Source organism: Seriola dumerili, unplaced genomic scaffold, assembly GCF_002260705.1.
Source record: "Seriola dumerili isolate Sdu_G_001 unplaced genomic scaffold, Sdu_1.0 BDQW01000191.1, whole genome shotgun sequence".
Classification (NCBI taxonomy): domain Eukaryota; kingdom Metazoa; phylum Chordata; class Actinopteri; order Carangiformes; family Carangidae; genus Seriola; species Seriola dumerili.
The window spans coordinates 4,177,272-4,205,005 of record NW_019174446.1 but is presented as its reverse complement, the minus strand read 5'-3'; the positions used below and the strand labels follow the sequence as shown (position 1 = coordinate 4,205,005).

Genomic DNA, 27,734 nt, shown 5'->3' with positions numbered 1-27,734 from the left:
TGAAAATGGTTTTGTTGGTCACTTTTATTGAATTGGTGATGACTTGAACCAAGTGCAAAACAGTACTGTGCTCCTGGAGAGACAAGTGTGGAAAAAGGATGTAAAACAATCAGTCAGATGGATCCATCTTCACTGTGTCACTAAAATCCACCTTCCTGACCTGCCCAGTTTGGTGTCTGGAAGAAAAGCATGAAGAAAAAGTCATATTAGACCATTTGTGGATTACTGAAACCGATCACAACAAAATTTTACTGTTGATTGTAGGCAATGTGAAAAAGTATCATACATGTGCAAGCAGTTAAGTGCTGATGTTTTCCCTGTCGGGAGTGTGTAATGTGTGTGCTCTGTTGGTGAGCGCTGGGTGGTTGTGAGAGCTGACAGGGACCCTAAGCAGCCAGTCCAGATGGCAGGCAGTAAATGTTCTCTATATGTAAGTGATTTGTAGCCTTGAGGACAGCAGGATGTAGTGGTGCTCTGTGAGTTGTTTGCAGCCTCTTTTGTCTAATTACAAAAACTCCTTAATGAGGGGGGTCTATGCTTTTTTTTACAGGACAGGGTTATGGCAGCACTCCTGCTGCAGATATTAGAACAATAGGAAGGAGGGTAATTGAGCACATCAAAAGATAGCCACTCAAGAGCTACACAGTTAAAAAGTGAACATTTAACATGTCTGTTGTAACTCTTGTGGCCTTGGTGCTGTCAGGTGTCAGGTGGGGGAACCGGCCCATCAATCTGCTTTCACAGACACGCATGTCTTCATGCAGTGGAGAGCTGTGTGAAGCAACAGCTCCCAGCTTCAGTTCAGAGTATGTGTGTGATTATGACATTCTGTGTAGTTGTAGTACTTGAGCAGTCTACATACCACTAAAATGCACAAGGTCAACATCAAAAACATACTTAAATGGGATGACTGGACCCTGAGCCAGACATCTGCAACAGGTCCTAAGTGCAGGGAACTCTAGGCTTGAGTAATGTTCACCAAAAGCCAGTGAGGGTCCACCTTATTTACGTTGCTGAGCTGAGTCACTGAGCTCAGGACTCGTTTTATGGTTGTTTGGAATCTACCTTGTCATTAGGCCTTTGAAGAGCAATGGAGGGATGAAAGCCTTCACTCTGTTAAACTTGCTCTTACTGGCTTATTTCGTGTAAAGAGAGCTTTTGTTGATGGTTGTTCATCAACATTCTTCAGCGTTGTTCTTCTGAGCTGATCATTTGAGAAGCTTTGAACTGCCCTGAGCTCATGTTGACCTTCTAGCGATCTGATCGGTAAAGGGAGGGATGGTCCCCTCCAGCTGGGAGAGGTGGTTTGTGTGCATTTTGTATGTACAGTATGTGCGTTACTCACCTCGTTCCTGGTGCTGTGAGCCTGCTTTTTCTCAATGTTCATTGCCAGCATTTGGCTGCGGAATGAAAGGCTCTTAGTCTTCTCAATCACCTGCTGGTATGGAGAGATGGCGTTGTTCCCCATGACCACATGGCCCTGGACAATACAGACAAAAATAGACAACAGATTCACAATAACGCCAATAAGCCAATCAAATTTGGTCTTGCAGACACACCATCCTACAAACACCAACCACAAGTTGCACAAGTCACATTCACATCTACTGCAAGCACATCCAGATAATTCCATGTCATTCTGAAAGACTGGGCTATGATTTGCTGATTACAGAGAACTGTTGTGATGTCTATGTCAAAACATGCAGGGGACCTAATAAGGGTGAGATATTGTGGTTGTGATGTCCTTACAGTAGTCTTTACCCTTCAATTACAAAATCAGGACACAAATAATGCCTCTTTATCCTCCTGAGGACGAGCAGGAGGAGCTTCTGTAAGGGGCGATGTCACACATCACAACCACTGTCAAATTGAAAAGGTCTGTTTGAAAAGCTTTGATTTAACACTTAAGCACTGAGCCGATAGATTTAGGAAGAAGACACAAGGTCTCACCAGTTTGGAGTCTATCTTGGCATCCAGCCTGGCGTTGCGGATAAGGTTCACGATCCATCTCTCAGCTTCCTCAGGCGTCATGTTCAGTTTGTCTGCTAGCATGCTGTTGAGAAAACAGAGAGACATGGAGCTCAAACCTGGGTCTGGGTATGAGGGAAAAGAAAGGGTCGTCCGTCTCAGTGGTGTGCAGATTCTCCGGAAAATGAAAGGGAACACCCTGGGATGTATATAATGCCTAAGGGCTCAGTCTATAACGCTGCTGACATGAGACTAATATTACTGTATGCAAGGCCCTCATATAATTCATGAATCTACTAAATTACATTTTGAGGAATGACAAAATAAAAATAAAAACCTCTGGTGTTTGTCAATGCATTAAAACTTTCCTCTATAGATTCCACCACAGGGCCTGAGGTTTTGGATGGCAATGTTGGCCCGTCCGTCGGTCCACTACTTTGGTCTCAGATGGCCTGCCACGAAATTTTGTGCAGACATTCATGGTGCCAAGAGGTTGACTCCTACTGACTTGACTTGATTCCCTAACGTTTCCTCTAGCACCACCACGAGGTCAAAGTCTTCCTTTATTCAGTGAAACATCTTACCCTCTACAAGATGGACAGGCACGATTTTTTGTACAGTTATTTATGGTTCCCAGAGGATGCATCAGAATGACTTTGGTTTATGATCAAATACCTGAAAAAGGAATGACTTTCCAGTCTACCTCAGCTGCACCTTGGTGTTTAGTGCTAATTAGTAAAATGTTAGCTTGTTAACACGCTAAACAAAGGTGGTGAACATCGTAAACATTGTACGCTCTAAACACCAGCACCTTCTCTTGTAAGCATTTTAGCACACAGTCATTAGCATTTAGCTGAAAGCATTGCTGTGCAAAAGTACAACCTCACAGAGCTGCTAGCACTGGCTTGTTCATAACAGAAAAATACAGAGAAGATATTTCACAATATAATCAAACCAATCAAAAATAACTACTGTTGATATTAGTGTCTCTGTCTTCAACACAACATGTGGGTGCAGGTTGGAGGTAAGATAGATCTTCTGACAACAGTGACTTCAATTAAACTGTGCTGCTCTCTGAACATGATGTATACTTAAAATATGTAATAGCACCAAATAACTCTTAGTTAACACTACACTACATTATGATGGATGTTGTACATTAGTTGCCAAATGACTAGTCACTATTTTCATTTGACAGTTTTAATAGATGGCTAACATATTGCGCTTCAGGCAAAGGTGTATAATATGAAGCACGTTCCAAAACACTTCTAATGGTCTTCTGCTAATGGGAGCTTGATTTACAGACTTGTATGAATAACTCAATTAGAAGTGCTAGGACTGCCCCATGTTGTGAGCCTCTGTGGTTACTTAACCTTTTATTTTTTGAACCTCTGTCCAGGACACCTGGCCACTTAAGCTCGTCATGACACACTGGTCCAACCAGTGACTGTCCCTTAAAATAAAAGCCAGGTTGGAGACTGGGCTGCTCTTTGATACAGCTAGACGTGGATGTGTCACAGCATGGGGAGGGGAGGTATGAGGGTGGCTGGCATTCTTTGATCCAAAGCTTTACCCAGTGCAGCTGGCTTCCCTTGTGGCTTTCAAAATAACTAGACCCCCTCGATATCCCCATCTAGTCCCCCTTCCCGCCCCACATTTCCTGCCCCCTCCCTCCTGTCTGACCCCCACCACCCTCTACGCCTACCACATTTCATATAAGGGCCCCAATAAATATCCTCAACCCCCTGTACACTGCCCACAATTACTACAGCAATTCTACCTCAAAAGCAAGACACTGACCCCTCCCACTCCTGAAAAACCCAACACAAATACTGTAGGGACAAATTTGTCATTGTGTATAGTCACCGTTTGTTTGCACAAAATAATAGGGGTTATAAGGCCTATATAAAAACAATTTACTCAACTAATTATCACTTCCTGGTCCATTAATCACATTTTGTGAGACTCCTTCAGTGAGTAAGCTAGAATCTGCTCAGACCAGACCAAACCACTTCTCACGCCACGGCTCTGCAAAGAGATCCCACCACCACCGCCATTTCTGATTGCAACTGTCGCTCTCAGTCTGACTTCTTTAAGACATTCTTTTGGTGGAAAGTAATCTTATTTGGGATTTGTGATAATGTCTGTCTTACCTCAAGGCTCAAACAGAAAAAAAGACAACCACTTTCTAACCAATGAATGTTGGCCAAATGGTGGCAAAACCACATAAAGAAGGGAAGTGAAATGATGTCAGTGTCTGGATGGGGCATTAAAAGCATAAACAACAAATAAAGAGCATTACCTCAGCATAATGAGCAAAATAGGGTTTGGTCTCCAAGTGACAGTGCATATCTCTCAACACTTTCACCACAGTGAAGTGATGGAGGAGGTGGATAACGAGTAAGAAAAACACCAGTTGTGAGCTGATTCATGAGCATCACAGCAGCTCAGAGGAGAGGAAAGAGTATAGAGAGACTGATTAACCTGTCACTCACATCAACAAACTAGTAACACTAGCTCTGGTGGACAGATGATTACACTTCAGGTCACGAAAAAACCTGGGGAAAACGACGCATGACAACAAAATTACTCCTATGGATTATTATGGGAACCTAACAAGTTCGGAAAAGTGTCAGCTGTCTAATGACGCAAGTTTGGCCAGTGATGGATACCACATGTCAGCAATCACAGAGTGACACTTTTAACACCAAGGTTTTTAGTCTGTGGGTCTAAATGTTGTTAGAGCAAGTGGTGTATTGTTAATAGTTGCACCTCATAATGATTGATTTGACTTGACTTGACTTGGTGTTATTTGAACAAACAACAACACCTTCCAAATTAATGAAATCAAACATGACTCAAACTGCTGCATCAAAAATGACCATAAAGTTGAATTAGCATCTGTCTGATAAAGTGACGGATGGTTTGTTATACAGAACCATTTGGGAAGACTTTGTTGGAAAAGGGAAGAAACTTTCAAAAAAATACTTGTCAGGTGATTGGATGAATCATCTGTCTATCAAATGACATAGAAGCAGAAGTTGAGTGCCTAAGAGGAAACGCGACAAGCCGCAATCTGAGGAGCTTTGAAAGCTACTTAGCATGCTTGTAGACGATTCTTGCCATCTTTATAGGGAAAACTTGTGCATAAAAGGCACCCAGTCGCCTTTCTGTAGCTGGTAATAGTTTCTCCCTTATAGAACGCTGATTGGTCCAAACCCTTGTGGTTCAGCCACAAGCGAATCACTTGGCGCCTGGCAAGACCGATTCACACTTACGAGAAATCTCGCTGCTATGCAAGGTTACCCATCTGACATAGCAGGGCCTTCATTATGGATTGCATAACAACGTATAGCTGTGTGCATTATGTTTAACCCTGTATCTTTTTGTACAACAGTATAAAAACTACAAGAACAATTGTCAACAACTGTTAAGAGCAACGCCCGGTCATGCTCACCGACATTCAGAAACACCCTTCACTTATTTATCTAACAATCAAGTAATCTAAGGCAAATTTGAATGAAATTTGTTATTGGTTCCGATTTTACCCATGTGATTAAGTGATTGCTGCACAGCAGTACTGGGTGTTTTGTTTGGCAATTCAGTAAAGTGGGGGCACAAGTCAGTCAAGTCCAGGTCAGATATGATGATCAAAATAAACATGATCTGGTTTCCTCACCGGGGAGTTAAGCTAACCCCTAACCCCTCTAAACGTGATCTGTGCAGCATAACACAGGAACAGAGCATGCCCCAAAAGGCCCAGGGCCTTGGCCTGTACCAGTCAAAGTCCTCTAATCTAATTTATAAAAGAAAGTCTGGCAATGTTTTCCTCCCAGGAAGGACATTTGTATATCAGAGCAGGGTTACTTTATCTCATTGTCTCAGAGAGCTCTACAGCAGCCACCCCGAGTGAAAGTAAGAAAGAGGGGAAGGAAAAAAAGAGAAAAGAAGGGAGATGTGAGAGGGAGCAGGGAATGGGTCGGACTCAAACAACCTACACTATTGACATCCTTTGGCCCTTAAGCCAAGCAGACAGCCTCCATGACTGGTTTTATTTTACACAACCATGATCCCGTTCCTTGGGGGAGAGGGGATCACTTTCATTTCGACCCTTTACTCATTCTGGCTCCTGAGCTTTCGACTTCAGGCTAGGGGACTCCTGTGGGTCTCAATACCTACCTCACACTTGAAGAGAGGGGTCAGGGATTGGGGTCTAACGCTTTTAGAGGAGAAAGTAGGATGGGGGATGCTTCTCAAAAGTAGCCCCCTTCTTAACATGGCTGGTCTAAAATGAATGCATTGTTAAACACTAACATATGATAGCGTTTGGGAGACTTGAAGCCATTTGGAGCAACCTCGCTTTCGGCTTGGGGTAAAATTGATTTTTCGGGGAAACCGAAATGATCGTGTGGTCTTTTTAATGACTCAATTGTGAGGTGGAAAGATCCTCAGTGTTACATCCAAATACACAAGACACTCCTTCCAACTACCAGTGAGCTGTTGTGTACAAATACAATCTAGTGATGAGGGGGAAAAAAACTGCCCAAATGATCACGTCTCAAGCATTTACTCAAAATGTCAAAGGACAAGTGTGCATTTGAGGTCAACGCAGGGTCTTGCCACTGAAACATTCATGGAAGGACTACGGAAATAAACCCTGTAAATCAAACCGGGAAAACAAAGCTAAATTGGAAACACACACACTCAGGACACTGAACAGTCTAGACAAAAGGATGTGTGTGTATGCAATTATGAGTGCAGTCTGAATCACATTTTCACTCCCTACAGTACGTTTTACATAAGACTTTATTGCATAAAATAACTCAATTATGCCGACTTCGGGTCCACTTTTGTGTTCCAGGCTGTGGGCAAAAGGCGAGCTAAATATCTGTGAAACCATCATGGCCAACAGCTGTAAAAATGTCCTCATTAAAAACAGCCATCAAATTCATTTGAATCCACACTTGGGTACAGAGGGCTTCTGGGCAAAGTACTAATGACATGGAATTTGGGTGTCTGTCAAAAATAGACATGTTCTGTCCATCGTCATAACACCACCAAAAATAAACATGGAAATCCCAGAAACTGACCCTGATAAGTGTTCCTGCTTTGGAAACCTCAACGAACAGAGAGCCGAGGATGCAGGAAAAAGGTGAAAAGTAGAAAAATCACCGTTCAACTTCCTCTTTCAGCGTTACCACTAACCTTTGTGGTCCTTAACAAGTAAATGGATCCAATTGCAGTAAGTCTGCCAAAAAGAACCAGGACTCCTAATCAATTCCAGACAATCTGCAACTGGAGATTTCGACAGGGCCTGATCATGTTCCACGGTTCAACCTTGACTACAGACCTCCACGGCTCTATATAACAGTCAATGCAATCATTTTCGTGTCAACAGAAGTAATTCATTCCCTCTTTCCACTGAACATCATGTGTTCGTGGACTGTATTTGAAATCCAGACTTTGCTTCAAACCTTCAGTATTCATGATATGCCTGAGGGACAGCATACTATGAATATAGCAGTGAGAAATTTGTACTATCAATTAGTGAGGGACAAAATGAACAATAAAATAACATATGCATTATCTAACATCGGAGATTAGATACAGCAACAAGCACAAATCCACCCTTACAAAGATGAGGATTAATGGCTGACAGGGGTGAATGCTTCTGTCTTTATCTTTGTCACTCAGCAGCCAAATCCTGTAATCTCTCTTAATTGTAACAATTACTATAACCTTTTTTTCCCCTCTCCGCTAATGCTCGCTATAATTAGGATTGATGAGATTTCTTGCTTTTCGGGGAAGGCATCCAAGGTCAATTTTATTCTATTTAATGTAACTTAACTAAATTTTGAAATAGGAGTTAACAGAAACCTAAAGAACCCTCTGACCTGCATCGCCCTGAAGAAAAGGAGCTGAAATGTTCCTGTGCATTAGAGTAACTGGGAACATCTAAAGCTATCTGAATCCTGACCTCTTCCTGGGAGAAACCTGTCCATGAATTGCTCTCGGACAGGTGGTCTTAAAAGTTTAGTGAGCACAGCAACCTGTAGAGACCTGGAAGCAGTTAAATGCCACAATGCTTAATCCTCAAGATGTGTGCGGTCAGCATGGCTGTGTGTGGACGGGGCAATAAACACTTATCTGAGGAAAATTCCACAGATCACAAAGCCCATGTTCTTACTTCCTGCTTACTAAATGCCTACAAAGTCTGGAGATAGCAAATATGACTTCCTGTTAGTCTTTAGGGATGTCTGCCAGAACTCTGCTGTGCAATAACCATAGTATCCCCATACAAAATCACCAATGTGACTGCTCCTACTCACTACTGACTTCCAAAGTTTAGTTTCACTTAGTCTGGTTTGTATTCAGTGACTTACCTGATGCTAATGCACTGGTGAATTCTGCAGAAGGTCTCGAAGATGAAGAGGCGGGCGTTCTCAATAAAGTCCTCCAGGCAAGCAACCAGGAAGAAGTCATTCACAAGAACCTAAGAGACAAAAAGCATGTTATTTAAAAGCTGTGTAAATATTACACAAAGAGTTATTTCTGTCTGTTTACTGGGCCACTTCAAAAGGTTCTCTCACAGTTTAAGGTTTTAGTTAGGAGAAACAGTTAAATACGCACACAAGTCTGAGCTTTTCTTAGACTCATTAGGAGAATCAAGCTGAGACCTTTAGACTGAGTCATGAGAGCAGCATTACAAGTTTCAATCCGTCTGCTCTTATAATCCATGTCTTATTCAATTAAGCAAAAAATCTATTCAGTGAAAACCAAGGTCCAATCCATTTTAGATATATTCATAGTAAACAGAACCAAATGTTACATCACCAAAAGGTCTGTTTTGGCAAAAGTTTTAAAAATGAAAATTCTTTCAGTCAGTAAGTCAGTCAGTCAGTCAGTCAATGACCCGAGGCCATGCAAGGTGCTTCAAATCAACCACAAATATTTGACTTCACTGGCCACCACATGAGACAATACAGTAAGACCAGAGCCAACCACAGAGAGGACCATATTGTCTGTGACTCGTCATCAGTCATCTGGTCTGGTGGTTCAGTGTCGACTCTCCTGTGCAGGATCACCAAATTTCACAGCTACAGTCATCCACCAACGGCAGCACCACCACCAGTCCAAATAAACTCACAGATGAGAGCAAGTCTTTTCAACCGTCTATATACAGTATCACCTGTGCCTTGTTACCAGTAAGAAATACGGCCTTGCTTGGACTCTTTGACACCGCTGCATATGGCCAATTCATCTACTTCATCTACTGTAAATGTTCATGACCCAGCTATGGCCCCAGAGGTACCACTGTGTGAAATGGTCCCATTTCTCAGTGCTTGCTGCATTCCAACTCTCCATCGAGTGCTATATCACATCACAGACCTCCATCTTCAAAAGTTCTTCAAGAATTACCAGCGCTTGGTTTGCTAAAGCTTAGAAAGCCGCTATCTGCCCTGAGTTCTGCTTGAATAAATCCCAACTACATGGCGCTATCAGGCAATGCGCATTTCAGCTATGACAACGCTTATCTAAGGCTGATAAACTTTGAGGAGTTAAGTGCCCTAATTACTGTCATCTGGGATTCAGGCCACAAAAGCTTAAACAAATTCTGAAAGGGGCTTAAAGAGCCCTTTTATGTGCAATCTGAGGGCCTGACTATAGGTAGGCCTATACTTTTCATTCTTTGACATGCAAGATTCAAACATCTGACAGTGATTCCAGATTCAGGTGGAGTGGGAAAGAAACAAAAAAAAAAAAAAAAAAATTCGGCAGCCTGAACAGGACAATTTAAACCAAGCTAAACTCCCCCTCTGAAAGCACTTAGCTCAAACTATTGTACAGGGTACAGTGAACTGAACACAGGGGAGCTGAAAACAATACCCATATCTTGCTATTACAGCAATCAGTAAATAGATGGGTGCCACTCTTCTCAATGACTCAAAATTGATGCATTACAAATGCTCATCAAGACAACAGCCCATCCCAATGGGGTATCCGCTTACCTCAATCACTGAAACATCCCTTTACCTCTGAAATAATGCGCTTTTTAAAGGTTTGCGTGTGAATTTCTGCAGGAAAAAAAAAACTGCACTACTGACTTCAAACAGGACCATTTTGGGAAATGTTTGCAGACCATCACAGGCAATGCATTAAAAGGTGCTGTTAAACATTTTTGGAACCACCCACCTCGCTAGACCTGCTTGTGAACTTAACAGGGTCAATAGAGGGCTTTTGTGCGTACTGGACATGCACTGATAAGACTGACAGGTAGTCCAGTGTTTAAAGCACCTGGAATAACTTGGGCTGTGACCTCAGAGTTAGCAAGGATTGAGAATATGTTTCAAGCACAGAAAGGTCTCTGTAAAAAGAGCCCCAAGAGGCAAGGTCAAGACCAGTCCAGACAGCTCCTAAGAAGTGCATGCAAGTGTTTAACAAGGTCTGTGATTGAGGGCGTGTGTCATGTCTTAGTTGAAATAGGATACAGCTCTAATATTGTTGATAGTACATGTCATCATTTGGAGATGGCCCCTGGAGGCCTTTGCACAGGAAAAATCTCATTTTCTCTTGGAACATGCTGTGGATTTTTTTCTGACCACGCACACATTTTTTTTTGAGGGTATAACTAAGTAAAAACAAATCTGCCCAGATGAGTTTGGTTATAACTTCCTCATTTGTTAAATAGTGCTGAAGCTGAAGACTCTTTGTATTAGCTTGAAAATGGGCTAAAATGAAACGGAACCTTCACTAAACCGCTGACATGATTTATAAACATTTACTCCTGGGAAAGAACCATTTGATCAGGCCAGATGTTTTTCATTTCGAAGGTTTATCGTCGAGAGGCAAAAGATGAAAAAGGGGCCAAATAACCCTCTAGCCTTTTATTCCTCTGTAGGTCCAAATTATCGTGTCATCTGGGAAAACCAAATTACAGCGTGTATATGCAAAGAATGCCCTAGTAGATCAAGTTACAGAAAATATACATATATCACAACACCAGCTAGGACACCTGCTCTCTCTCTAAATCTGATTACTGTCCACTGATTGTGTCCACAGGATCTGACCAGACTGTCATAATAAGCCATCCTGAGATTATGCCATCAATGCAACACATAATTTGTTGCCATTAAATCATTATTATTGTGTTGTAAAGGTATTCCTGTTATTGTGTCCACCCTGTTTATCCAGCTGCATGTATGTCTTAAATGTCTTAAAATACGCAAACAGCGGTGGTAGCATTTGAGATCAGCAGGCTCATCTAGAAAGAATTAAAACACTGAGGAATTTGTAGAAAGTCAAACATCAAAGCCTCAAAATTGTTTGTTACACTGACACCAGGGCCCACAAAAACCACATGAAGTTGACCTTATAATGCAAAATGATACTTATTGACAGAAGGTAATTTCATGTTTTTTAAAATACTATATCAGAGAGATGTTGATTCAAGACCATTGTCATTATTGAGGCTGTAGTTTGTGTTTTACTGCATTGTTATATTGTTGCAGTGTTATTTTGCATTATAAGTTGTTTCTAACATTTTTGCATATTCACTTGGCAGTTCAGTTGGCAGCTTCACCTAGGTAGAACCAATATAATATCACAGTCAATATTGTGTAATATTATTCAGCTGTGTCCACCCCTTTTGATAACAAAAAGGGTTTGTTTGTACCAAAAAATGATGTTCCCTTATGTCTGGTGAATATGATTTGTTGGCCGGGGCATCTCTGTAGCCCCACAATGCTTCGTTTAGGGTATGTTGAGACATATTTGACCTTTATCAGAAATTGCAGCTTCTGTGATTTGGAGATTGCACTTGGTGATAGTGCGAGTTCGATTTAAATGTTCAGCCTTATTTCTAACACAAATTATTACTAAACAGTCAGTGGATGCTCTCTGACTGAATTTATATGGAGATGGTGATCAATATCTAACAACTCTTCTTTAGAACAGACTGGACACAGACCTACAGAAGAGGGGAATCTGACAAAATCACAGGAATTTGTTGATATTAAGATAAACAAAATGATTAAATAAAATTGCAACGTGTATGTCATAACACAGCATTCTTTGTGTGTTTAGCTTTGTATTCAACATAAAAAGAGGACTCTTATAGTATATTACCCATGTTCCTTTCTCACATCAAGGACTACAGCTACATTTAGCCATTACAAACCAAAATTCAAATTAAGGCTCTAAATGGCGGAGCTATGACAGATCTCCCACTGAAAACGAGTGTCTGAACGCCTCTGCGGAGACTTCTGCTTATAAAGCTTTTACTGTTAACTACTAGCCTGATGGGTCAATTACAGGCCATAGTAAAATCTGACTGCAGCCTGAGTCATACAGTGTCCAAGGAGCTTGGACAGTATCTGACAGTATGATACAAGGGACAGACTATCACTGTTCTGTCTGCACTGGACCCATGCAGACCTCCAGCAAATAGAAACGCTGTGTGAACGGGCAGAAGGTCAGACAAGAGATCACATGATTACTAACCATGTTTACTGCAGGGCTGTATGTGAAAGTTCAGGAGTCTGACCCACAAATCAGAGGTCCTCAGAAGACCTCTGTATTGTCATGGAGAGGCACAATAAACCAAGACTAGCTCCTCCTAATAGTTTGGGAACAAAAGGTGAAATGAGTGTTGTTGAGATTACTGAAGTGGTTACTCACCGACTCACACTCCCTGAGTTTCTTCTGAGCACTGTCAAAGTCAAAGTTCACGTACAGGCACTCCACAAATTCAGTGATTGGATCTTTGTAGGTGTAAGATTCCTGAAAAAAAATTAAACATAATCAAATCAAATATCACCACCACATACATATCTTTTATAAAACCATGGTTTAGCTATGCTAAGATGTAAATAAACCAGACATACAGTTACATACATATATATATAGCAAAATGTAATGTGATACATGATTTACACAATTAGTAAAATAAGATCCAGACAGATTTTGGAATCATCATGTGTATATTCACTTAAGAAAATATACAAATCCTACAGCTGTTCAGTGACTATGTAGTTAAAGTGACCACCTGCTGGGCACAACAGCTAAATAAACATAACAATTTACAAGGACTTGAGCAAAAACACATTCTGAAATCTAAACAGCTGCAAATCATGCTTACACTCAGAGTCCCAACCTGAGCTGAGGCCAGAGACCAGAGAGCACTGTGCTTAGTTCATAAGTAGCTTCTGTTACTGGTAGAGAAGGCATTGGTACATTGCAATTCAGTCAGTTCACTACCATTTATAAGAAGTAATGGGTATAAAGCTTCTACAGCTTGGACCCAAACCCTACTATACACTTCCAGCTCTTAAAAGAAGTGATAGCATTGCTCTTGGGTTACATGGTCAGTTACTCATCCTTCGAAGCCTGTATGGCCTATAAGCAATGACCTGATAACTGTGTGAAGAGGAAAAGTCTGTTACCTGCTGTATGACCTTCACCAAATCCTTCAGAACCTGCCGGCGCTTACGGACATCCTTGTTGGTGATGACCGCTGTGGTCAGGTAACGCAAGATGTGGGGGCACATAGTCTGGATCGCATTGAGGTATCTGGGATGAGGGAGGATAAAAGTAATCACTTATCAGAGCAAAGACATGGTCTTTACAAGGACACATAATATAACATTTTGGCTGCTTATGGGGCTCCTGGCATTTAGAGCAGAGAAAAAGCCTTTGCAGCTGAACAGATAATGTCCTAACAGGACTCTCACTGCTGGACATGGGTCCCAGATTTAAGCTGTCTCTTTCATTAGTGTCCTGTGAGAGGGAGGAGGAAAAGGAAACCCTGACAAGAGGATATAGATCAGTGAGCAGGGACCTGCCCAGTAGCTGAAACCCAATCCATCAGGGACTGATGTTTCAACCACAGGTCAACCGGCTAAGGGCTGAACACAAGAGACAGGACGCCGTTACAGGCTGATTATAATCCCACACCAACTCTGGAGACAGTGTTCTGTGAAAACAACGTGTAAGGTCTGCGCACACACACACACACACACACACACACACACACACACAGACACACACACACACAGAAGTACACGCCCCTTTCCTTGTCAAGATGGCAATCAGTCAACATTAACTGTATCACCAAAGCTCCTTATTGGTTTCTAAATGTCTATCTTTGAACTTCACCCTGCACTCAAACCCCCACTGACCAAATTAAATCAGAAAAGAGGAAGTGGATTGGGCCCCTTCAGGTCTCCTATGGCTGAGTCCAGAAGAACACATGGCATTCAGAGAAAGAGTGCCGGCAACTAATTAGCTGAAACAATTAAAGGGACAGGGGACCTGTGGCAGTTGTGATGTTCAGTCTAAAAACAGAAGTGGGCTCTTTGGCAAAGCCATCGTCAGCCTGGTTTTAGGAGAGCTCCCTCCCTCCCTCTCTCCCTCCCTTTGTAGTTGCTTGACTCCCGTGGAAGACCGCAACGCTCTGTGCTGTGTTCCTGATTAACTTACACCTACTCACTCTCAAGGGGGGGTCCAATAGCAAGCAATCTTGCATGAGTCACTGTACCATATCTAGGGGGCATTCACCCTACTCCACTTAGAGAAGTTTTGAGGCAACAAGCATCGCTGCACTGGTTTGCTGAAGATGCTACTGAGGCATGCAGCCAAGAAATCAAGTATGAGTTCAAATTTCCTCTGCTGAAGGGGGGGCTGTGGGAGAACACAGACGGGGGACAGAGAAACAAGGTCCCGTTTCACAGCTCATCTGGAAACCAAAATGATGTTAAACAACTGACTAAGTAATAAAGACAAAGACGTGACAGCACGTGCTACTGCAGTCATATTCCACCAGTTTGCACCTGTATCATTCTTAGTTAGGGGGCATTATTTTTCTCTGAGGTCAGTGCAGTCTGTCAGTAGTACACAAACAAGGCTCTGGACCAACATCTGCTGACTGCAGGGGTAACGGAGGTCAAATGTGGAGCCGAAGGCCAGCCACTGGTCACCGACTTCAGCCAAAGGAAGTACTGGTCAAGAGATGGGAAACAAGAGCCAAGCCAAGCCTCAGTGGGGAAAACATGAGGTTTCTAGACTGTGAAACTGCAAAGCACACAAAACTACCTCAGTTTATCCACACAGATGGTTGGGTGAGCTTTTCATGAGTAATTATTGGGCTGGCCTCCTTAATCATCCACAATAAAATTAAAAACTGAGTAAAATTCAGGGAACCAGACATTTGAGAGTGCTGTGTTGTGGTCGCCTGTCATACTGTCTGTGGAGCCCAATCATCTGTACAATTATACAAGCCTGCAATCAGAACAGGCGGAGGGAGCAAAGACATCAAAATAGGTGGTGTGCAAATTTTAACACAGTGTATAAAGTTTCCGATCTGCAATACACATGGCCTCGTTCTCGACTTGGAGAGTAAACAGACCACACGAAAAACACACACTTCTGAAACCACTTTAAAAATACCAGCAGGGTTCACGAAGAAGCCCACCACCCAAAAATGTGTTATTAAAGCAAATGGTTTTCTCTAAATCAAGTTCATGATATAAAACGGCCAACCTTTTCTCCAAATGCTTTTAGGATCAAGAGTTATTTTGGAGATGCAATGTAATACTCAATCCAATTACTTTAACCACACATATACACACAGTACCTATCACACAACACATCAGAGGAATACCCACATACACACAAATTGTCACAATACAACAACACAGCTGGAGACAAAAAAACAACTGTTATCAAAATAAGTAAAGAGAGATGTTATACATTCAAAATATTTACCATAATGAACTACTATATACCCATTTTAGTATTTTAAGGATCAACTAAGCTTCAGAACGCTGCTGTTGCCCTTGTTTAGGGGAAATCAATCTCATCTTAAAACTACTTTCAGGTATTCTCTCATGAGTTTTCAGTTTCCTGGGTGCAAAAGAACAAGTGAAATTAAGAAACTGAAGAATAATTTTGTATTATAAATATACTTACTGCGGCTGATACAGGAAGAGCTCAATAATATTGTCCCTGCCCTTGGGGTGGTTGAAGAAGACGAAGAGAGACCAGTGAATGAGCCATGTCCTCTGCTGCAGAGACTGGAGAGGGGAGCTGACAGACTGGACGGGGCAAAGACAGAAATCCAGGCAGGCAAAGGGGAAGAGAGGTGACAGAGAAGCCAAGAAGAGACAGACATGCAACAAAGAAAAAAATTTGGATTGTAAATTCATTTGAAGACAGTCACTGTAAGTAGAAGCAATCCTTTTCTCCAACAAGGTACAAGGAAAAAAGACATTAAGCGCAGTTGCCTCCTAAATGGCCATCAATCAAACACAGACAACCACTTCATTCTCAACTCTAAGTTCCTAAGTAGTCAGATGAGTGTGTGTGGGTTAGGAATAAAATGCCATAGTAGAGCTGTACTGAAAGTGAAATGTCAATTTGGAAGTCTATGTAAGGGAATCTAGATGAGGTATCAAATTCTGAGAAGTGGAGCATTTACGTTGTTATCGATAGTCTCCCTCAGGCGGGTGAGGTCCTCCATGGCTGCCTCCCAGTTCTGCATCAGGATCTCAGAGGCCAGCTTGCCCCACAGAGAGTTCAGGGCATTCCTGTCTGTCGATGGGACCTTGTGGAGAGACAACACGGGACACTTGCTAAAACCTCACAACATTACAACATATGAAACAGCAACTTTTTCCACGTTATTTGACAGACAAAATGCTGATTAAGCGTCTCCTTATACAGGTTGGCGGACTGCTCAGCAACATCTGCCTCCATACACAGTGAGACCAGACTTGCCACTACTTGCTTGGCTTCAGTGGCACTGCTGCACGGCGCAGTCACTTTTCTTATTTATACTGGATAAACTGATTAAATTATGTCATCCTAAGGGAATGGAGCTTGACAGAAAGAGAGAAATGGATCATGAAAGACTGTTTAGCTTTTTATAAAAGTGAATTTGCTGCACTTTTAGATACAACAGCCACTGCATTGCAGTTGACCATACAGTTTGAAAATTACCACATCAAGTGAAGGCATGTTTGGAGCATGTGTGCCACTACGCTGTCTGAACAATTTGCAAGAACTAAATCATTTTAATAGCAGTGGAGCTTGACTTGATTGTGTAATGTTGAACGTCCTCAAATCTAATTGCATATCAGCAATGATAGACTTATAATCAATGCCAATTATAATTTGGGCCTAGTTACAGCAAACATTTCAAATGTCATTTAACTTGTCTGCAGTTAAGAATGATCCTGTGATTTAGTATCATGGTCCCAAAATTCGTGCAGCAGAGGTCCACATATCCTGACTTTCATTCCACAGTATGAATCAGAAGACAGGATCATGAAGCCAAAGTCTATCTTTGAAATTGCCATACCATTCAGTGGTCAAATCCACCCTCATTAGTATTAAAAGTATATATAAATACATATATATAAAAGTATTAAAAGTGTAGTTATATCACAAACATAAAATTCTAAACCAGATATTTGGTTCCACCCACACCCTGCACTTGAAAAGCCAAAGATTGTGTCACTGATTGCAATTAAATGAAAAATGATCAATTAATCTAAAGAGTGGGGCAAGCACACCTCGCATCCATTAGGAAGTGGCAGGAAACATTGTCCGACTCTGCACTGACCTGCGACCGTATCTCTTGTGAGAAATGTTTTTGGATCTACTGTATACTGAAGTGTGACATTGCTACTGGACGATTTAATAGTTATTTTCATTTTATTGTAAACCTGTGAGTTTTTGGAGTGTTGATCAAACAAATTATCTGGTATCTTGGGATGGGCATTTGTCATTATATACTTTGTTTATTTTATTGGTCAAATAATAATAAGTATTAAATATTCAAAACATTCCTTATGAGGCTGAAGAACCACAAAAAAAAGAATCGCTATGATTTCTTATTTATTTATTTTACCATTTAATATCCTGTTGCTTATTTAGGTTGGCAAGCCTGATTGATAATTAGTAAGAAATTTGTTATTTACTTTGTTTAGTGCGACCTAGTGCGTTAGTTTGATCTGTGATTGTTTTTTTGTTCAGTAAAAAAAAAAAAAAACTGTGAGAAAAAAAAAAAAAAAAAGATCATGTAGAAATGTTCTGTGCTGGTTGTCAAGCACTTAAACATGACATCTGCTAACTAGCCAAATAACAATGCCTAATATGTGATTAAATGCCAGTTTGCTGCTGCCACTGACATTTGTTTTTGAAAACTCAACTGCATTTCAGGACAGAGAATGATAATTGCATTAATCTCCTTCCCCTAACATATGAAGTGACTTGACTTTACCTTCAGTTACTGCAGACAACTCGGTCGTTATCACAAGGTAATTAGGCTGAAATATGAACTGACATTAACGAGACACATCTTTGTGAAGATAATCACCTGAAAAATGTCACAGGCTACTGTTTCTGATTTCCAGAACAGACTAAAACAAACAAAAAAGAATCAGGTAATGAAACACAGGTTGAGAATGCCTCTGAACCTCGGCAGTGCAATCACTGTAGTGGACATTAGACTACACCCTAGGGCTCATGGGAAACTCTGCGCCACAGTAGTTCACGATAACACCAAACACCAGACGCAGTGACATGAGTCAAGCAGGAAGTCAGGGTGGGTGTCTGCTGAGCGGCCAGAGAAACCTAGATGCTAACCACACACCCCCGTACACCGGCGGACAGCCGCTGAAGTGGACTGTGAGACACGACAGATGTACGAGCGGAGGAAACACTAAAAAAAGAGCAAGTTTCCGCTGGAACCCCACAAATTGGTCGAATTATTCAGATATAAAAGGTTTTTCTTTTTAACGTGGCTAAGACCAGATACACTCTGATAACATTTCAACAAACTGCTATAATATGAGACGATGGCAGGTAACAGGAAAATGTTTGGAAAATCTCCTGTGGTATTCCCCCAAAGGAGAACACAGTAAGACGGTGTGTTCATCCATCCAGTCAGAGCGGCAGAGTTTCTTTGATCACGGAGTACAACTCGGGTCCATTATGAATGATCTTTTTCAGAAGTCAAAAGAGAGATCAGTATTGTAACACTTAGAGAAAAAAAAAAAACAGCTACACTGCTTGGATAAAAGGTCAGTGTTTCATCTGTTGAAGTGTTTTGTTTTGTTTGTTAGTTTTTTCCCTCTCTTGGAAGTCCCTGCCTGCTATGTTTGGCTAACCTCCAGGTCATTATGGCAGCTTTCTACACACGCACGCACGCACGCACGCACGCACGCACGCACGCACGCACGCACGCACGCACGCACGCACGCACACACACACGCACACACACACACACACACACACACACACACACACACACACACACAGTCTGGCTTTCACTAGTGGCCACGCTAGAAAAGTTTCAATACCTGGGTTTTTCCAGCAGTTACCTTAAGTTTCCATTGGTTTGTGAAATGGGCACATTTCACTGACTGACCAGCAACAATAAATTTACTGTGCTGGGGATCCGACGGGATACTCAATCTTTATTCTTAACATTCAATCCCTGCATTAAGTGATGGATATGAATAAGTTGCTCTTTTCGGGCTAGGCCACACTGTAACAAGACCTGAGGCATGGATTTTGCAAGGCTGGCTTCCTTCGTTTAATTGACTGGGTTTCCCACGTTAAATGACTTTATGGAGCCTCACCTCTCCCATACGGGGGAGGGGGAGACAGACAAGGGGCCTGTGAGGATGGGAGGTCCACAAAACACCAAGAAGAGGGGAGGGGGAGAGCAGTACACAGAATCCCACTAATGAAATCCATTTCTACCTTTCCCCCCCATCTAAAAAGCCTCTTGCATTGTCAAGAGTAAGCAACAGATATCTAGTTACAGAGCCCGATCTGGCTGGAACTTAAAATGTGGGGTCTCACAATTTGAGGGGTAAAAACAAAAAACAAAACACAAAAAAACCCTCTCTGCTGGACTTCGAACAACATACCTCAATTAGAGCAATTTTGGTTTATTTAGACTGAGTTGCAAAGCCATAAACAACTGTTGCTGGAGCAGTGAGACATATCCGTTGCAAGCTTTTGAAAACTTTTCTTTAATGCTTTTTTTTTTTTTTTAGGCAAGGGAGTGGAAGTGGAAAGCTTGGGTGAATTACTTGTCATTTTGTCTCAGATGCAACTCTTCCTTCTACAGATTTGGGCAGATCAGTGAAAAACCCATCAAATGAAGTACCCAACTGCTTTGCGTTAAGAGGGTTGTTTATAGCGAAGACGGTTCATCATTGCACAGAGCCACTGCCAAGTTTTTCAGGAGGGGACACTCCGGCATAGTGAATGTGCATGACTAGCCAGAGTCACTGACATCCGAAAGACAAGAGGCAACACAGTGCAGTATCAAATGCCAATTAGAATAGGAACAAAAGATGGTCTTAATGTTTTTCACTCTAATGAATAGACAAAATGTTGATCTGATTCTTGCCCATTCTTTCAGGGCTGGTTTTGGCATGAGTCCTGGCTTTACCGCAAAGCTAAATGTTGAACCAAAGACAAACAAAAGCAAGAGGACAAGTGAATGACACTTGGAAACCACTGACTATGCAGGCTGGTTCCACTGGTCATTATAGGACATTCAGTTGAGTTGAACTTACTCACACTTCATACAGGATCATATCAGGAGTCAAAAGTTGCTACATTTCTGCTGGAAATTTGGTTTTATTCCAAATGGAGCAATAATCTAAGTCAACAAGGAGGTCGACACAAGCTTGAAGAAACTCTGCATGTGATCTTGAAGGAAGCATTACAGTAGGCAATAGAGATGTTAGCTTCTTGAAATTGGACATGCTCAGCAGGGTGACGGTGTTTTAAGTGTCTAATTTTAAGTTTGCTGTTCCAAATGTTTTTGTGGCGGTTCCTCCATCTTTTTCTTTGTCCTTACAAGTATTACAAATTGCAACCTTTGGGTCGTCTTCATTCACGGTGAAGAACTTCCACAGTCAATGTGTGAAAAGTTTATTTCTCTCCCAAGTTCCCACTTCTTTTGGTAGTTATGGCTGGTGCTGTTCCTGCTTTTGTGTTTTCTTCAATTCACTCTGTCAAGATTCACAGTGACTTGTGATAGGATATTAAACAAGCTTGAAAAATGTTAAGGAGCCAACAATTCTGAATATCTGAGTCACTGACTTGAGTCCTCATTTCGTTGTCTTTTGCAGGGATGCACAATACTTCGAACTGACTGGAAAAATGCCACAGAATCTAGTCAACAGCACATCAGCACCTGATATATACATCTTGCAAACCAGTGTTCGTTTCTCAACATGTCCACTACTCTGGAGATTTCCGCCTCTCTAAAAGTACCAATTACTGCAGAGATGCAGCTACCTCTGCTAGTCTACGTCTAAAGACTAAAGACTAGCATAGCACAGACGATAAAGCTTAACAGTCAAACCCTAAACCACTTGTTCACAAATATACAAAAGATGCCTCTAAAAAGACGAGGTGAGGTGGTACCTTTCACAGAATAAAAAGCTTTTGACTAAGAACACCGAGAAGCAGCAGTCGAGTCTTGTAGTCGAGCTGCACCTAGCACATTCACAGCCTCGTTCATCCTTCACTCATGAGGGCAAAGGGAGAAAACCACAAACTCCAGAACCCAGGCAACAAATCTCTTTGTTTATAGAGGAAATAGGGAGTGTGCATGTGCACTAACAAGAATTCTGCCAGTGCTCTCTGTGAACTGTAATTATCTTCCTCTGTAAAGCAAACTTTGGCATTATCTGATTTTTAAAAAGAGTTAACTTGAATATCATTTAATCAAACATATACGTATAAATATAAACGTATACAATTGTCATTTCTTTCCAACTTATCATTTTAAATAGAGGAAAGGAAGAGCAGCACCCCTCCCATCACAGGCACACACCCTTCCAGAAACACCTTGCAAAATGTGTGGAACCCTCTTCGTGCTAACTAACAGATGCCTTGCATAACTAAGCACACCATAAGCTCAGAAGTCGTGACAAGGGACTCTTGGCCACAGCACTCAAATCAATAAACTGTCTACTGAGGCCCGCCCCTTGAGAAGACTACAGACAGATTATGCATTCCGCCACTGATCACTTGGCCCAGTAAAAGATCCTACTCAAGTCCTAGAGCAGCAGTCTCCTCCTAATACAGAAGACGTGCAGTGAATTGAATAGGCAATGACGTAAGCTTTTCACATTCAATTACTTCTAAGTGTTCTTTTCCTATCCTGTGCGAGCATTGGCCTTTTGAGGAATTAAAGCAATCTGGCAGACGTAATGTGATGTTCAATTTTAATATGTCAGAGGAATGCCTTAAGCAGTACATAAATGAGGACAGTAAAACACTGCAGACACAGTTATGTGTACAGTTATCAGCAAACATCACTATTAATGTTAAATGGTGTTGAATGAGTGCGATAAAAATCTGAAAACTTACCAAGACACGGAAGAAGTAGAGGTACTCTGCAGCACCGGAGTAGTTTCCACACTCGTACTGGAACTTGGCATATCTGTATAGCGTGTCCAAGTACTCCTGACGAAACTTCAAGAGAAATACGAGTGTATCAATATCACAAACAGAGAACATGTGAATCGTTGACAGACCAAGTAAAACAATACTTGAGCATATTTTCAATTGAAACATCGTGCTTCCTCTGTTATTTTATGCCGCTCTGGTGCCTAAGGAAATTCCAGTTTTGTGTTGGTGTTTCATCAGAGTTAGGGTGTTGTATTTTTTTTTTTTAAATCATTATTTAAAAAAATCAATTCTCAAATGTCTTAGCTACACCAAATATATTTTAGATCACTGTAACTAAATTGCAAATCCAATTTTAATTTCATATTTACTTGTAGCAGCAACATAGTTTCCACTGTGGTGGCACACCACTGCTAAATGAATATAGAGTAAACACTGCTATATCATATCAGTGGTATTTGGCCATGGCAAGAGAATATTTAACTTTTGGAACAAATCTGCCAAGAAGTGGTCATGTGAACTAAATTAGCGATGTATATGTATATATAGGGCTATCATTTCAAGCCTACTTGTTTTCCTATATTTAACTGTCCTTCCTGCTGTCCAGTATCTCAGAGTAGTGTGCGCTGACGTCAGGCCTTCACTAAGGTTCAGTTAAACTGTGACAGGCAGTGGGTGCTCCGGGCCGCCCAAGCCTTTCCCACAGCAGGCTGTGGGACCCTGAGCCTGGGCTGTATGGAGGTGCACTGAGGACAGCATGCAGGTCAGCGGGATACCGGAGTGGGAGGGGACCGATGGAGGGGAGGGTAGGAAGCCAAACATCACGGTAAATATAGAACCTCCGGCATTCTTGCGGCTCTATCCACGAGTCCCGAGCTACTCCGTTTATTCTTAACAATTCACCACAGAATGTAAATGTCCGCAGAATTTGTGCAAGCCATACAAACCCTGAAAATGAGTTAAGGGTTTTGGGAAGTAATTCTGCATTTCCCTGCTCAGCCTGCCCCTCCCACTTCGCCCCTAAAACAACCATGGGTTCACACAAGAGCCATGGGAAATGCAGTGAAGAAGTGAGATGTCAGCAAATCAGGCCAACTTACGTTATGTTTTTCTGCCAAATAGTCAAAGAGCATTCGTCCATCCCTGCAACAAAAAAAGAAAAAAAAAAAAAAAATCAAGACAGTTCCTGTAGTTAGAGGCCATTTAACTTGAGTCGCCGTTTGGCTGACATCCTGGTGTTTGGAGCCCCATTCAGGTATATTTTTCCACTTCTGGTCTAAATCAAGAGCCGTACATAAATGAAGACCATTTCATATTTAAAACAGTGTGATGGGCTGTTTATTACATTTGGTTTGGCTACTACAAATCTATGCTAGCCATGTCTAACAAATTATGTCTGGTGAATAAAGTGAATCCTGATTTCTCAGCACAGCCTCTGAGTCTCTATGGCTTTGTCAAAATAGAGGAATGCACTGGCTCTTCTTAGCTGTCTTATCCCAACTGCATTTTACAACTTTGCCTGTGACCTAAAATCTTGGAATTTCTGTAGACACCACACTAAACCTACATGTCCATCTCGGGCATGCGTACTTTTAGAATGTGCATTTGCTGGCATGTGTGATGTGTGTGAAGAGATTTTCATTTAGTCTGAGGTGGGATTCTCCACTGCTTTAGGAAGGGGCTGTCTCCTGCTTGGAAGCTAATAGAGGACAGACTCTATAAGCTCCTAGGTGCCTCCCTTGTAGTGTGGTATGTCTCCTGTGTATTATTGAAACACTGACCCCAATAATATGTATGAGCCACTCACTTCCCATTAATGTCAATACCTATTTTTTTTTTACTTTTTAAACCCTATATCAAACGACACTGCAGATATATCCTCCTGCATAGACACAGAAAGAACAAGAACAATATCTGCACCATGTCTTAACAGTGATACAAAACATATTACATTTTACTCTTCACTTGTTAAAAGAGATTTAGATGAGAGCCAGCTACTGAGATTTACAAGTGGCAACTGTTCATGAAAAAGTCTGCACAGCATTACTGCCACCTTCTGCACTGAAATCGTCAAGGAGCCATCAGTAGCATGTTGACTGGAAAACCCAAAGGTAGTTCCATATTTTAACAAGTCCAAACAAATGAGAAAAGAAATCATACATTTACCTAATGTTCAACATAATCCACAGACTGTCTATCTGATAATGACACTGTTTATAAATATGACAATAACGTGATTTACTATGATCGCCGGGCTTATTTTCTGGCTTAAATAGTAGTCCAAATAAAGCCTGGTAACCATTCAATAAAATGTACCAAGACCAATAGGTTCTATTACCCTGTAAAATGCTTTGTGGATCTGTACATATTAACCTCAATAGACAGGGCATCAGGGTTCAAATATCAACCCATTTCACATTTTCAGCACTGGATGATCCTCTAATCCAGACACAATGTTAAAAACAAACAACTGTATCAAGAATAATTTAGGCCATAATAGTGGAATAAAACTGTTCATGTCCGTTGGCCTTAGAGAGAATTCTTCATTGACCCCAGATGCGTTTCCTATTGTTTTACAAATCCAATGGTATGAAGAAAGAATAATGTATAACTAAAGACAGACACATGATTCCTCATCCAAAAGGTAGATTTCCTCCTTACTTCATACTGACAGCAAACTAACAATCACATAGACATGTGCTAAGTCAATATTGCTATTATCAGGCTTTAAATCTCACATAACAGTTCCTACAAATCTGTGGCTTAAATAAACATATGTCTACAGCCCAGCTGAAACAATATAATAAAGGAGTACAAACTGAGATGAGATGAAAATGGAAAATGCTTTTGATTAACTATACATGCTCTCGCCAAGAAACAAAGGAAAGGATAAAGACTGAATATGACCAAAATATTTTAATCACTGTAGATGACAAAACAGTCTTAATAAAGTTAACCACAACATCTTGCGTCTGTCTCTTTTTACTTCTGTCTTTGCTGACTTCGCTCAGTGAGAGCACTGAAAAAGCTAAAAACATTATTCATTCAAGATACAGTTCCATGGACTCTACAAAATCCCTTTGCAATACTGCCATGCAGTCTACTGTTTCAAATAACAGGTTTTTACTAATACTAGAATCATCGCAACTAAGCCCAGCAATAAATTTCATACTACTCTTGAATAAAAATAATTACAGGCTTTACCTGGTAGACTGCATCTGCCTTGTTGTCTCAGGGTCCTCGAACATCTTCACAATGGGTTCTGTCTCTGATTGCAGCTGCTTAAGCTGGGCCACAACCTCCGTCCTCTTCTCCCTCAGAGCTGACACAGGGAAGATAAAGAAAGTCATTAGCTACAGCAACAACATAAACCTAGATGTGCATGGGCTGCACCCCAGCACTGAAAATGCTGTAAAACAAAGTTTACTGCTAAATCAATTCTGAATGGAGTAAGCGGTGTAGCGGAGCTGCCCTTTATGATGTCTATCAAGCAATATTAATATCTTTCTTGGTTTTGTGTGAGTTAGCGCTAGAGAAATGGGGGTGAGTACTGTATATGCACCACGCGTCAACACTTACTATGGGGGATTTCCTTGTCAGGAAAAAGGCTCCTGTACACATCCATGGCGAAGTCCACCATGTTTGTGTCACTGAGGAGGTCCAGTTTTCCATGAAGCAGCTCCTGCTCATTGTAGATCTAAGAAATAGAGTCAATGAAAGAAACCAGAGGTGAGGGGGAAGGCTTTAAACAAAAGGCCTATTATCTGACCAGTAGGCTCTGACTAAGTTACAAAGACTGATACATTGAGTTTCCAAATAAATAGTTAAAGTATTTAGTTTAATAAAATACAGTATTTAGTGGATAATGGCTTTAGCACATTTTCTCCATTCATAGCTTTTGATCCAGTGAATTGAATCAGCCTTCATACGCCAATATATACAGATGGGTGACAAATTAAAGGATATACCAGCATATAGTGCCATAACAAGATATTGGGCCACCATGTGCCTCCAGAATGGCTTCAGAGATACTTGCCATTGATTCTATAAGTCTCTAAACTCTACTGGAGGTTTCTACTTCCCTGTCAGTCCAAAAACTCCCATAGGTGTGTTAAATGATTCACATTATTTCCATACTCAAACCATATAGTGAGCCCACGTGCCATATGGATGGGGGTATTGTCCTATTTTTTCCACTCATCTTTGGGGTTTTTCCTTTAATATATCACCCATCTGTATATAGACATATATATATATATATAACATTATGGTGTTATATTATGAACATAAAATTTGTACTGAACAAACCAGTATGGTATGCTGGCTATGCTTCGTGGTAATATTACAACGTTCAGCTTAACTTGCCGAACATAGCAGGCAATGCTAGCAAATGAATTGACGTTCATGTTAGCTTTCCACGGTTAGCTAACGCTAACGTTAGTTTCAGCGATGTCTACGGGCCGTAGTAGTTAAATGTTCTTATCAGTGTTAATAAATATTTTCCAACATATCCTCGATACCTCCCAAACCGTTGCCTAAGTGTACATTGCCGTTCATTTGGAGTTATTCTTTCAAATCAACCACGTTTTCACCTTCTATGGATTAGCATTGCCTGGGAGCTCTGTTTCGAGTGCTTCATTGCCCAGTACCTCCCTATTGGGCGGCAACATCGTTGACCTGCAGTGTGGTAACGTATAAAGGAGCACCGCCCAACAACTGTGAAAAACTTAATGCTCTTGTGTAGGAAACGCGCACTCCTACAAACATCTGAATCTGAAACAGCGCGTGGCTCGTTTAACCAGTGTAAATCTAATCACTATGAAACGCACGACTTCCGGTACTGTATTTTCAAATGTAAAAAACAATTGTCACCTTTCGATATCGATATTGTGCGCAAAATGTCTCAGCGTAATGTTTTCGTAATGTTAAACTGTGGTTTCGCTGCATACATCGATCTAATCGCTTAAGTGTTTATAGCAATTTCTTTTGTTCTGTTCCCCATGACCTGTCAAAAGTAATGTGTTTTTCCTCTTTTATTTTGAACGTAGAGAGCTACATTTCCGGCTCCGCTACGGTTAAACGTGGTTTCTTTACACAGCTGCAGAAAATGTGACCAACTCGTCGGCGTACATGGCTTTTAAAACTGTTTCAAAGCCATAAATAGTTATCAAAATTAGCCAAAAATGGCAGCGAAGTGTTTATATCTTGATATATTCCGTACCTCTTTGACAGACAGGAACTCCAGCAGAGGAAAAACGAGATGACGGTCTAAAAAGTGAGCAATCTTGGTGGTGAGGTCGTACTCCGCCATCTTTGCTCCGGGG

At 41.3% G+C, this 27,734-nt stretch overlaps 1 protein-coding gene across 1 annotated transcript; it reads right to left on the bottom strand.

Annotated features, from left to right (window-relative positions):
• LOC111227790 (eukaryotic translation initiation factor 3 subunit E-A) lies at positions 1 to 27,734 on the bottom strand. Its single transcript, XM_022753501.1, has 13 exons — positions 27,632 to 27,734; positions 25,990 to 26,107; positions 25,615 to 25,732; positions 23,511 to 23,553; positions 22,372 to 22,476; positions 16,442 to 16,567; positions 15,934 to 16,058; positions 13,410 to 13,536; positions 12,646 to 12,747; positions 8,352 to 8,461; positions 1,951 to 2,053; positions 1,346 to 1,480; positions 1 to 176 (listed from the first exon to the last, which is right to left on the bottom strand). The coding sequence occupies exons 1-13, from the start codon at positions 27,719 to 27,721 to the stop codon at positions 141 to 143; spliced, it is 1,338 nt and encodes a 445-aa protein (XP_022609222.1). The 5' UTR covers positions 27,722 to 27,734; the 3' UTR covers positions 1 to 140.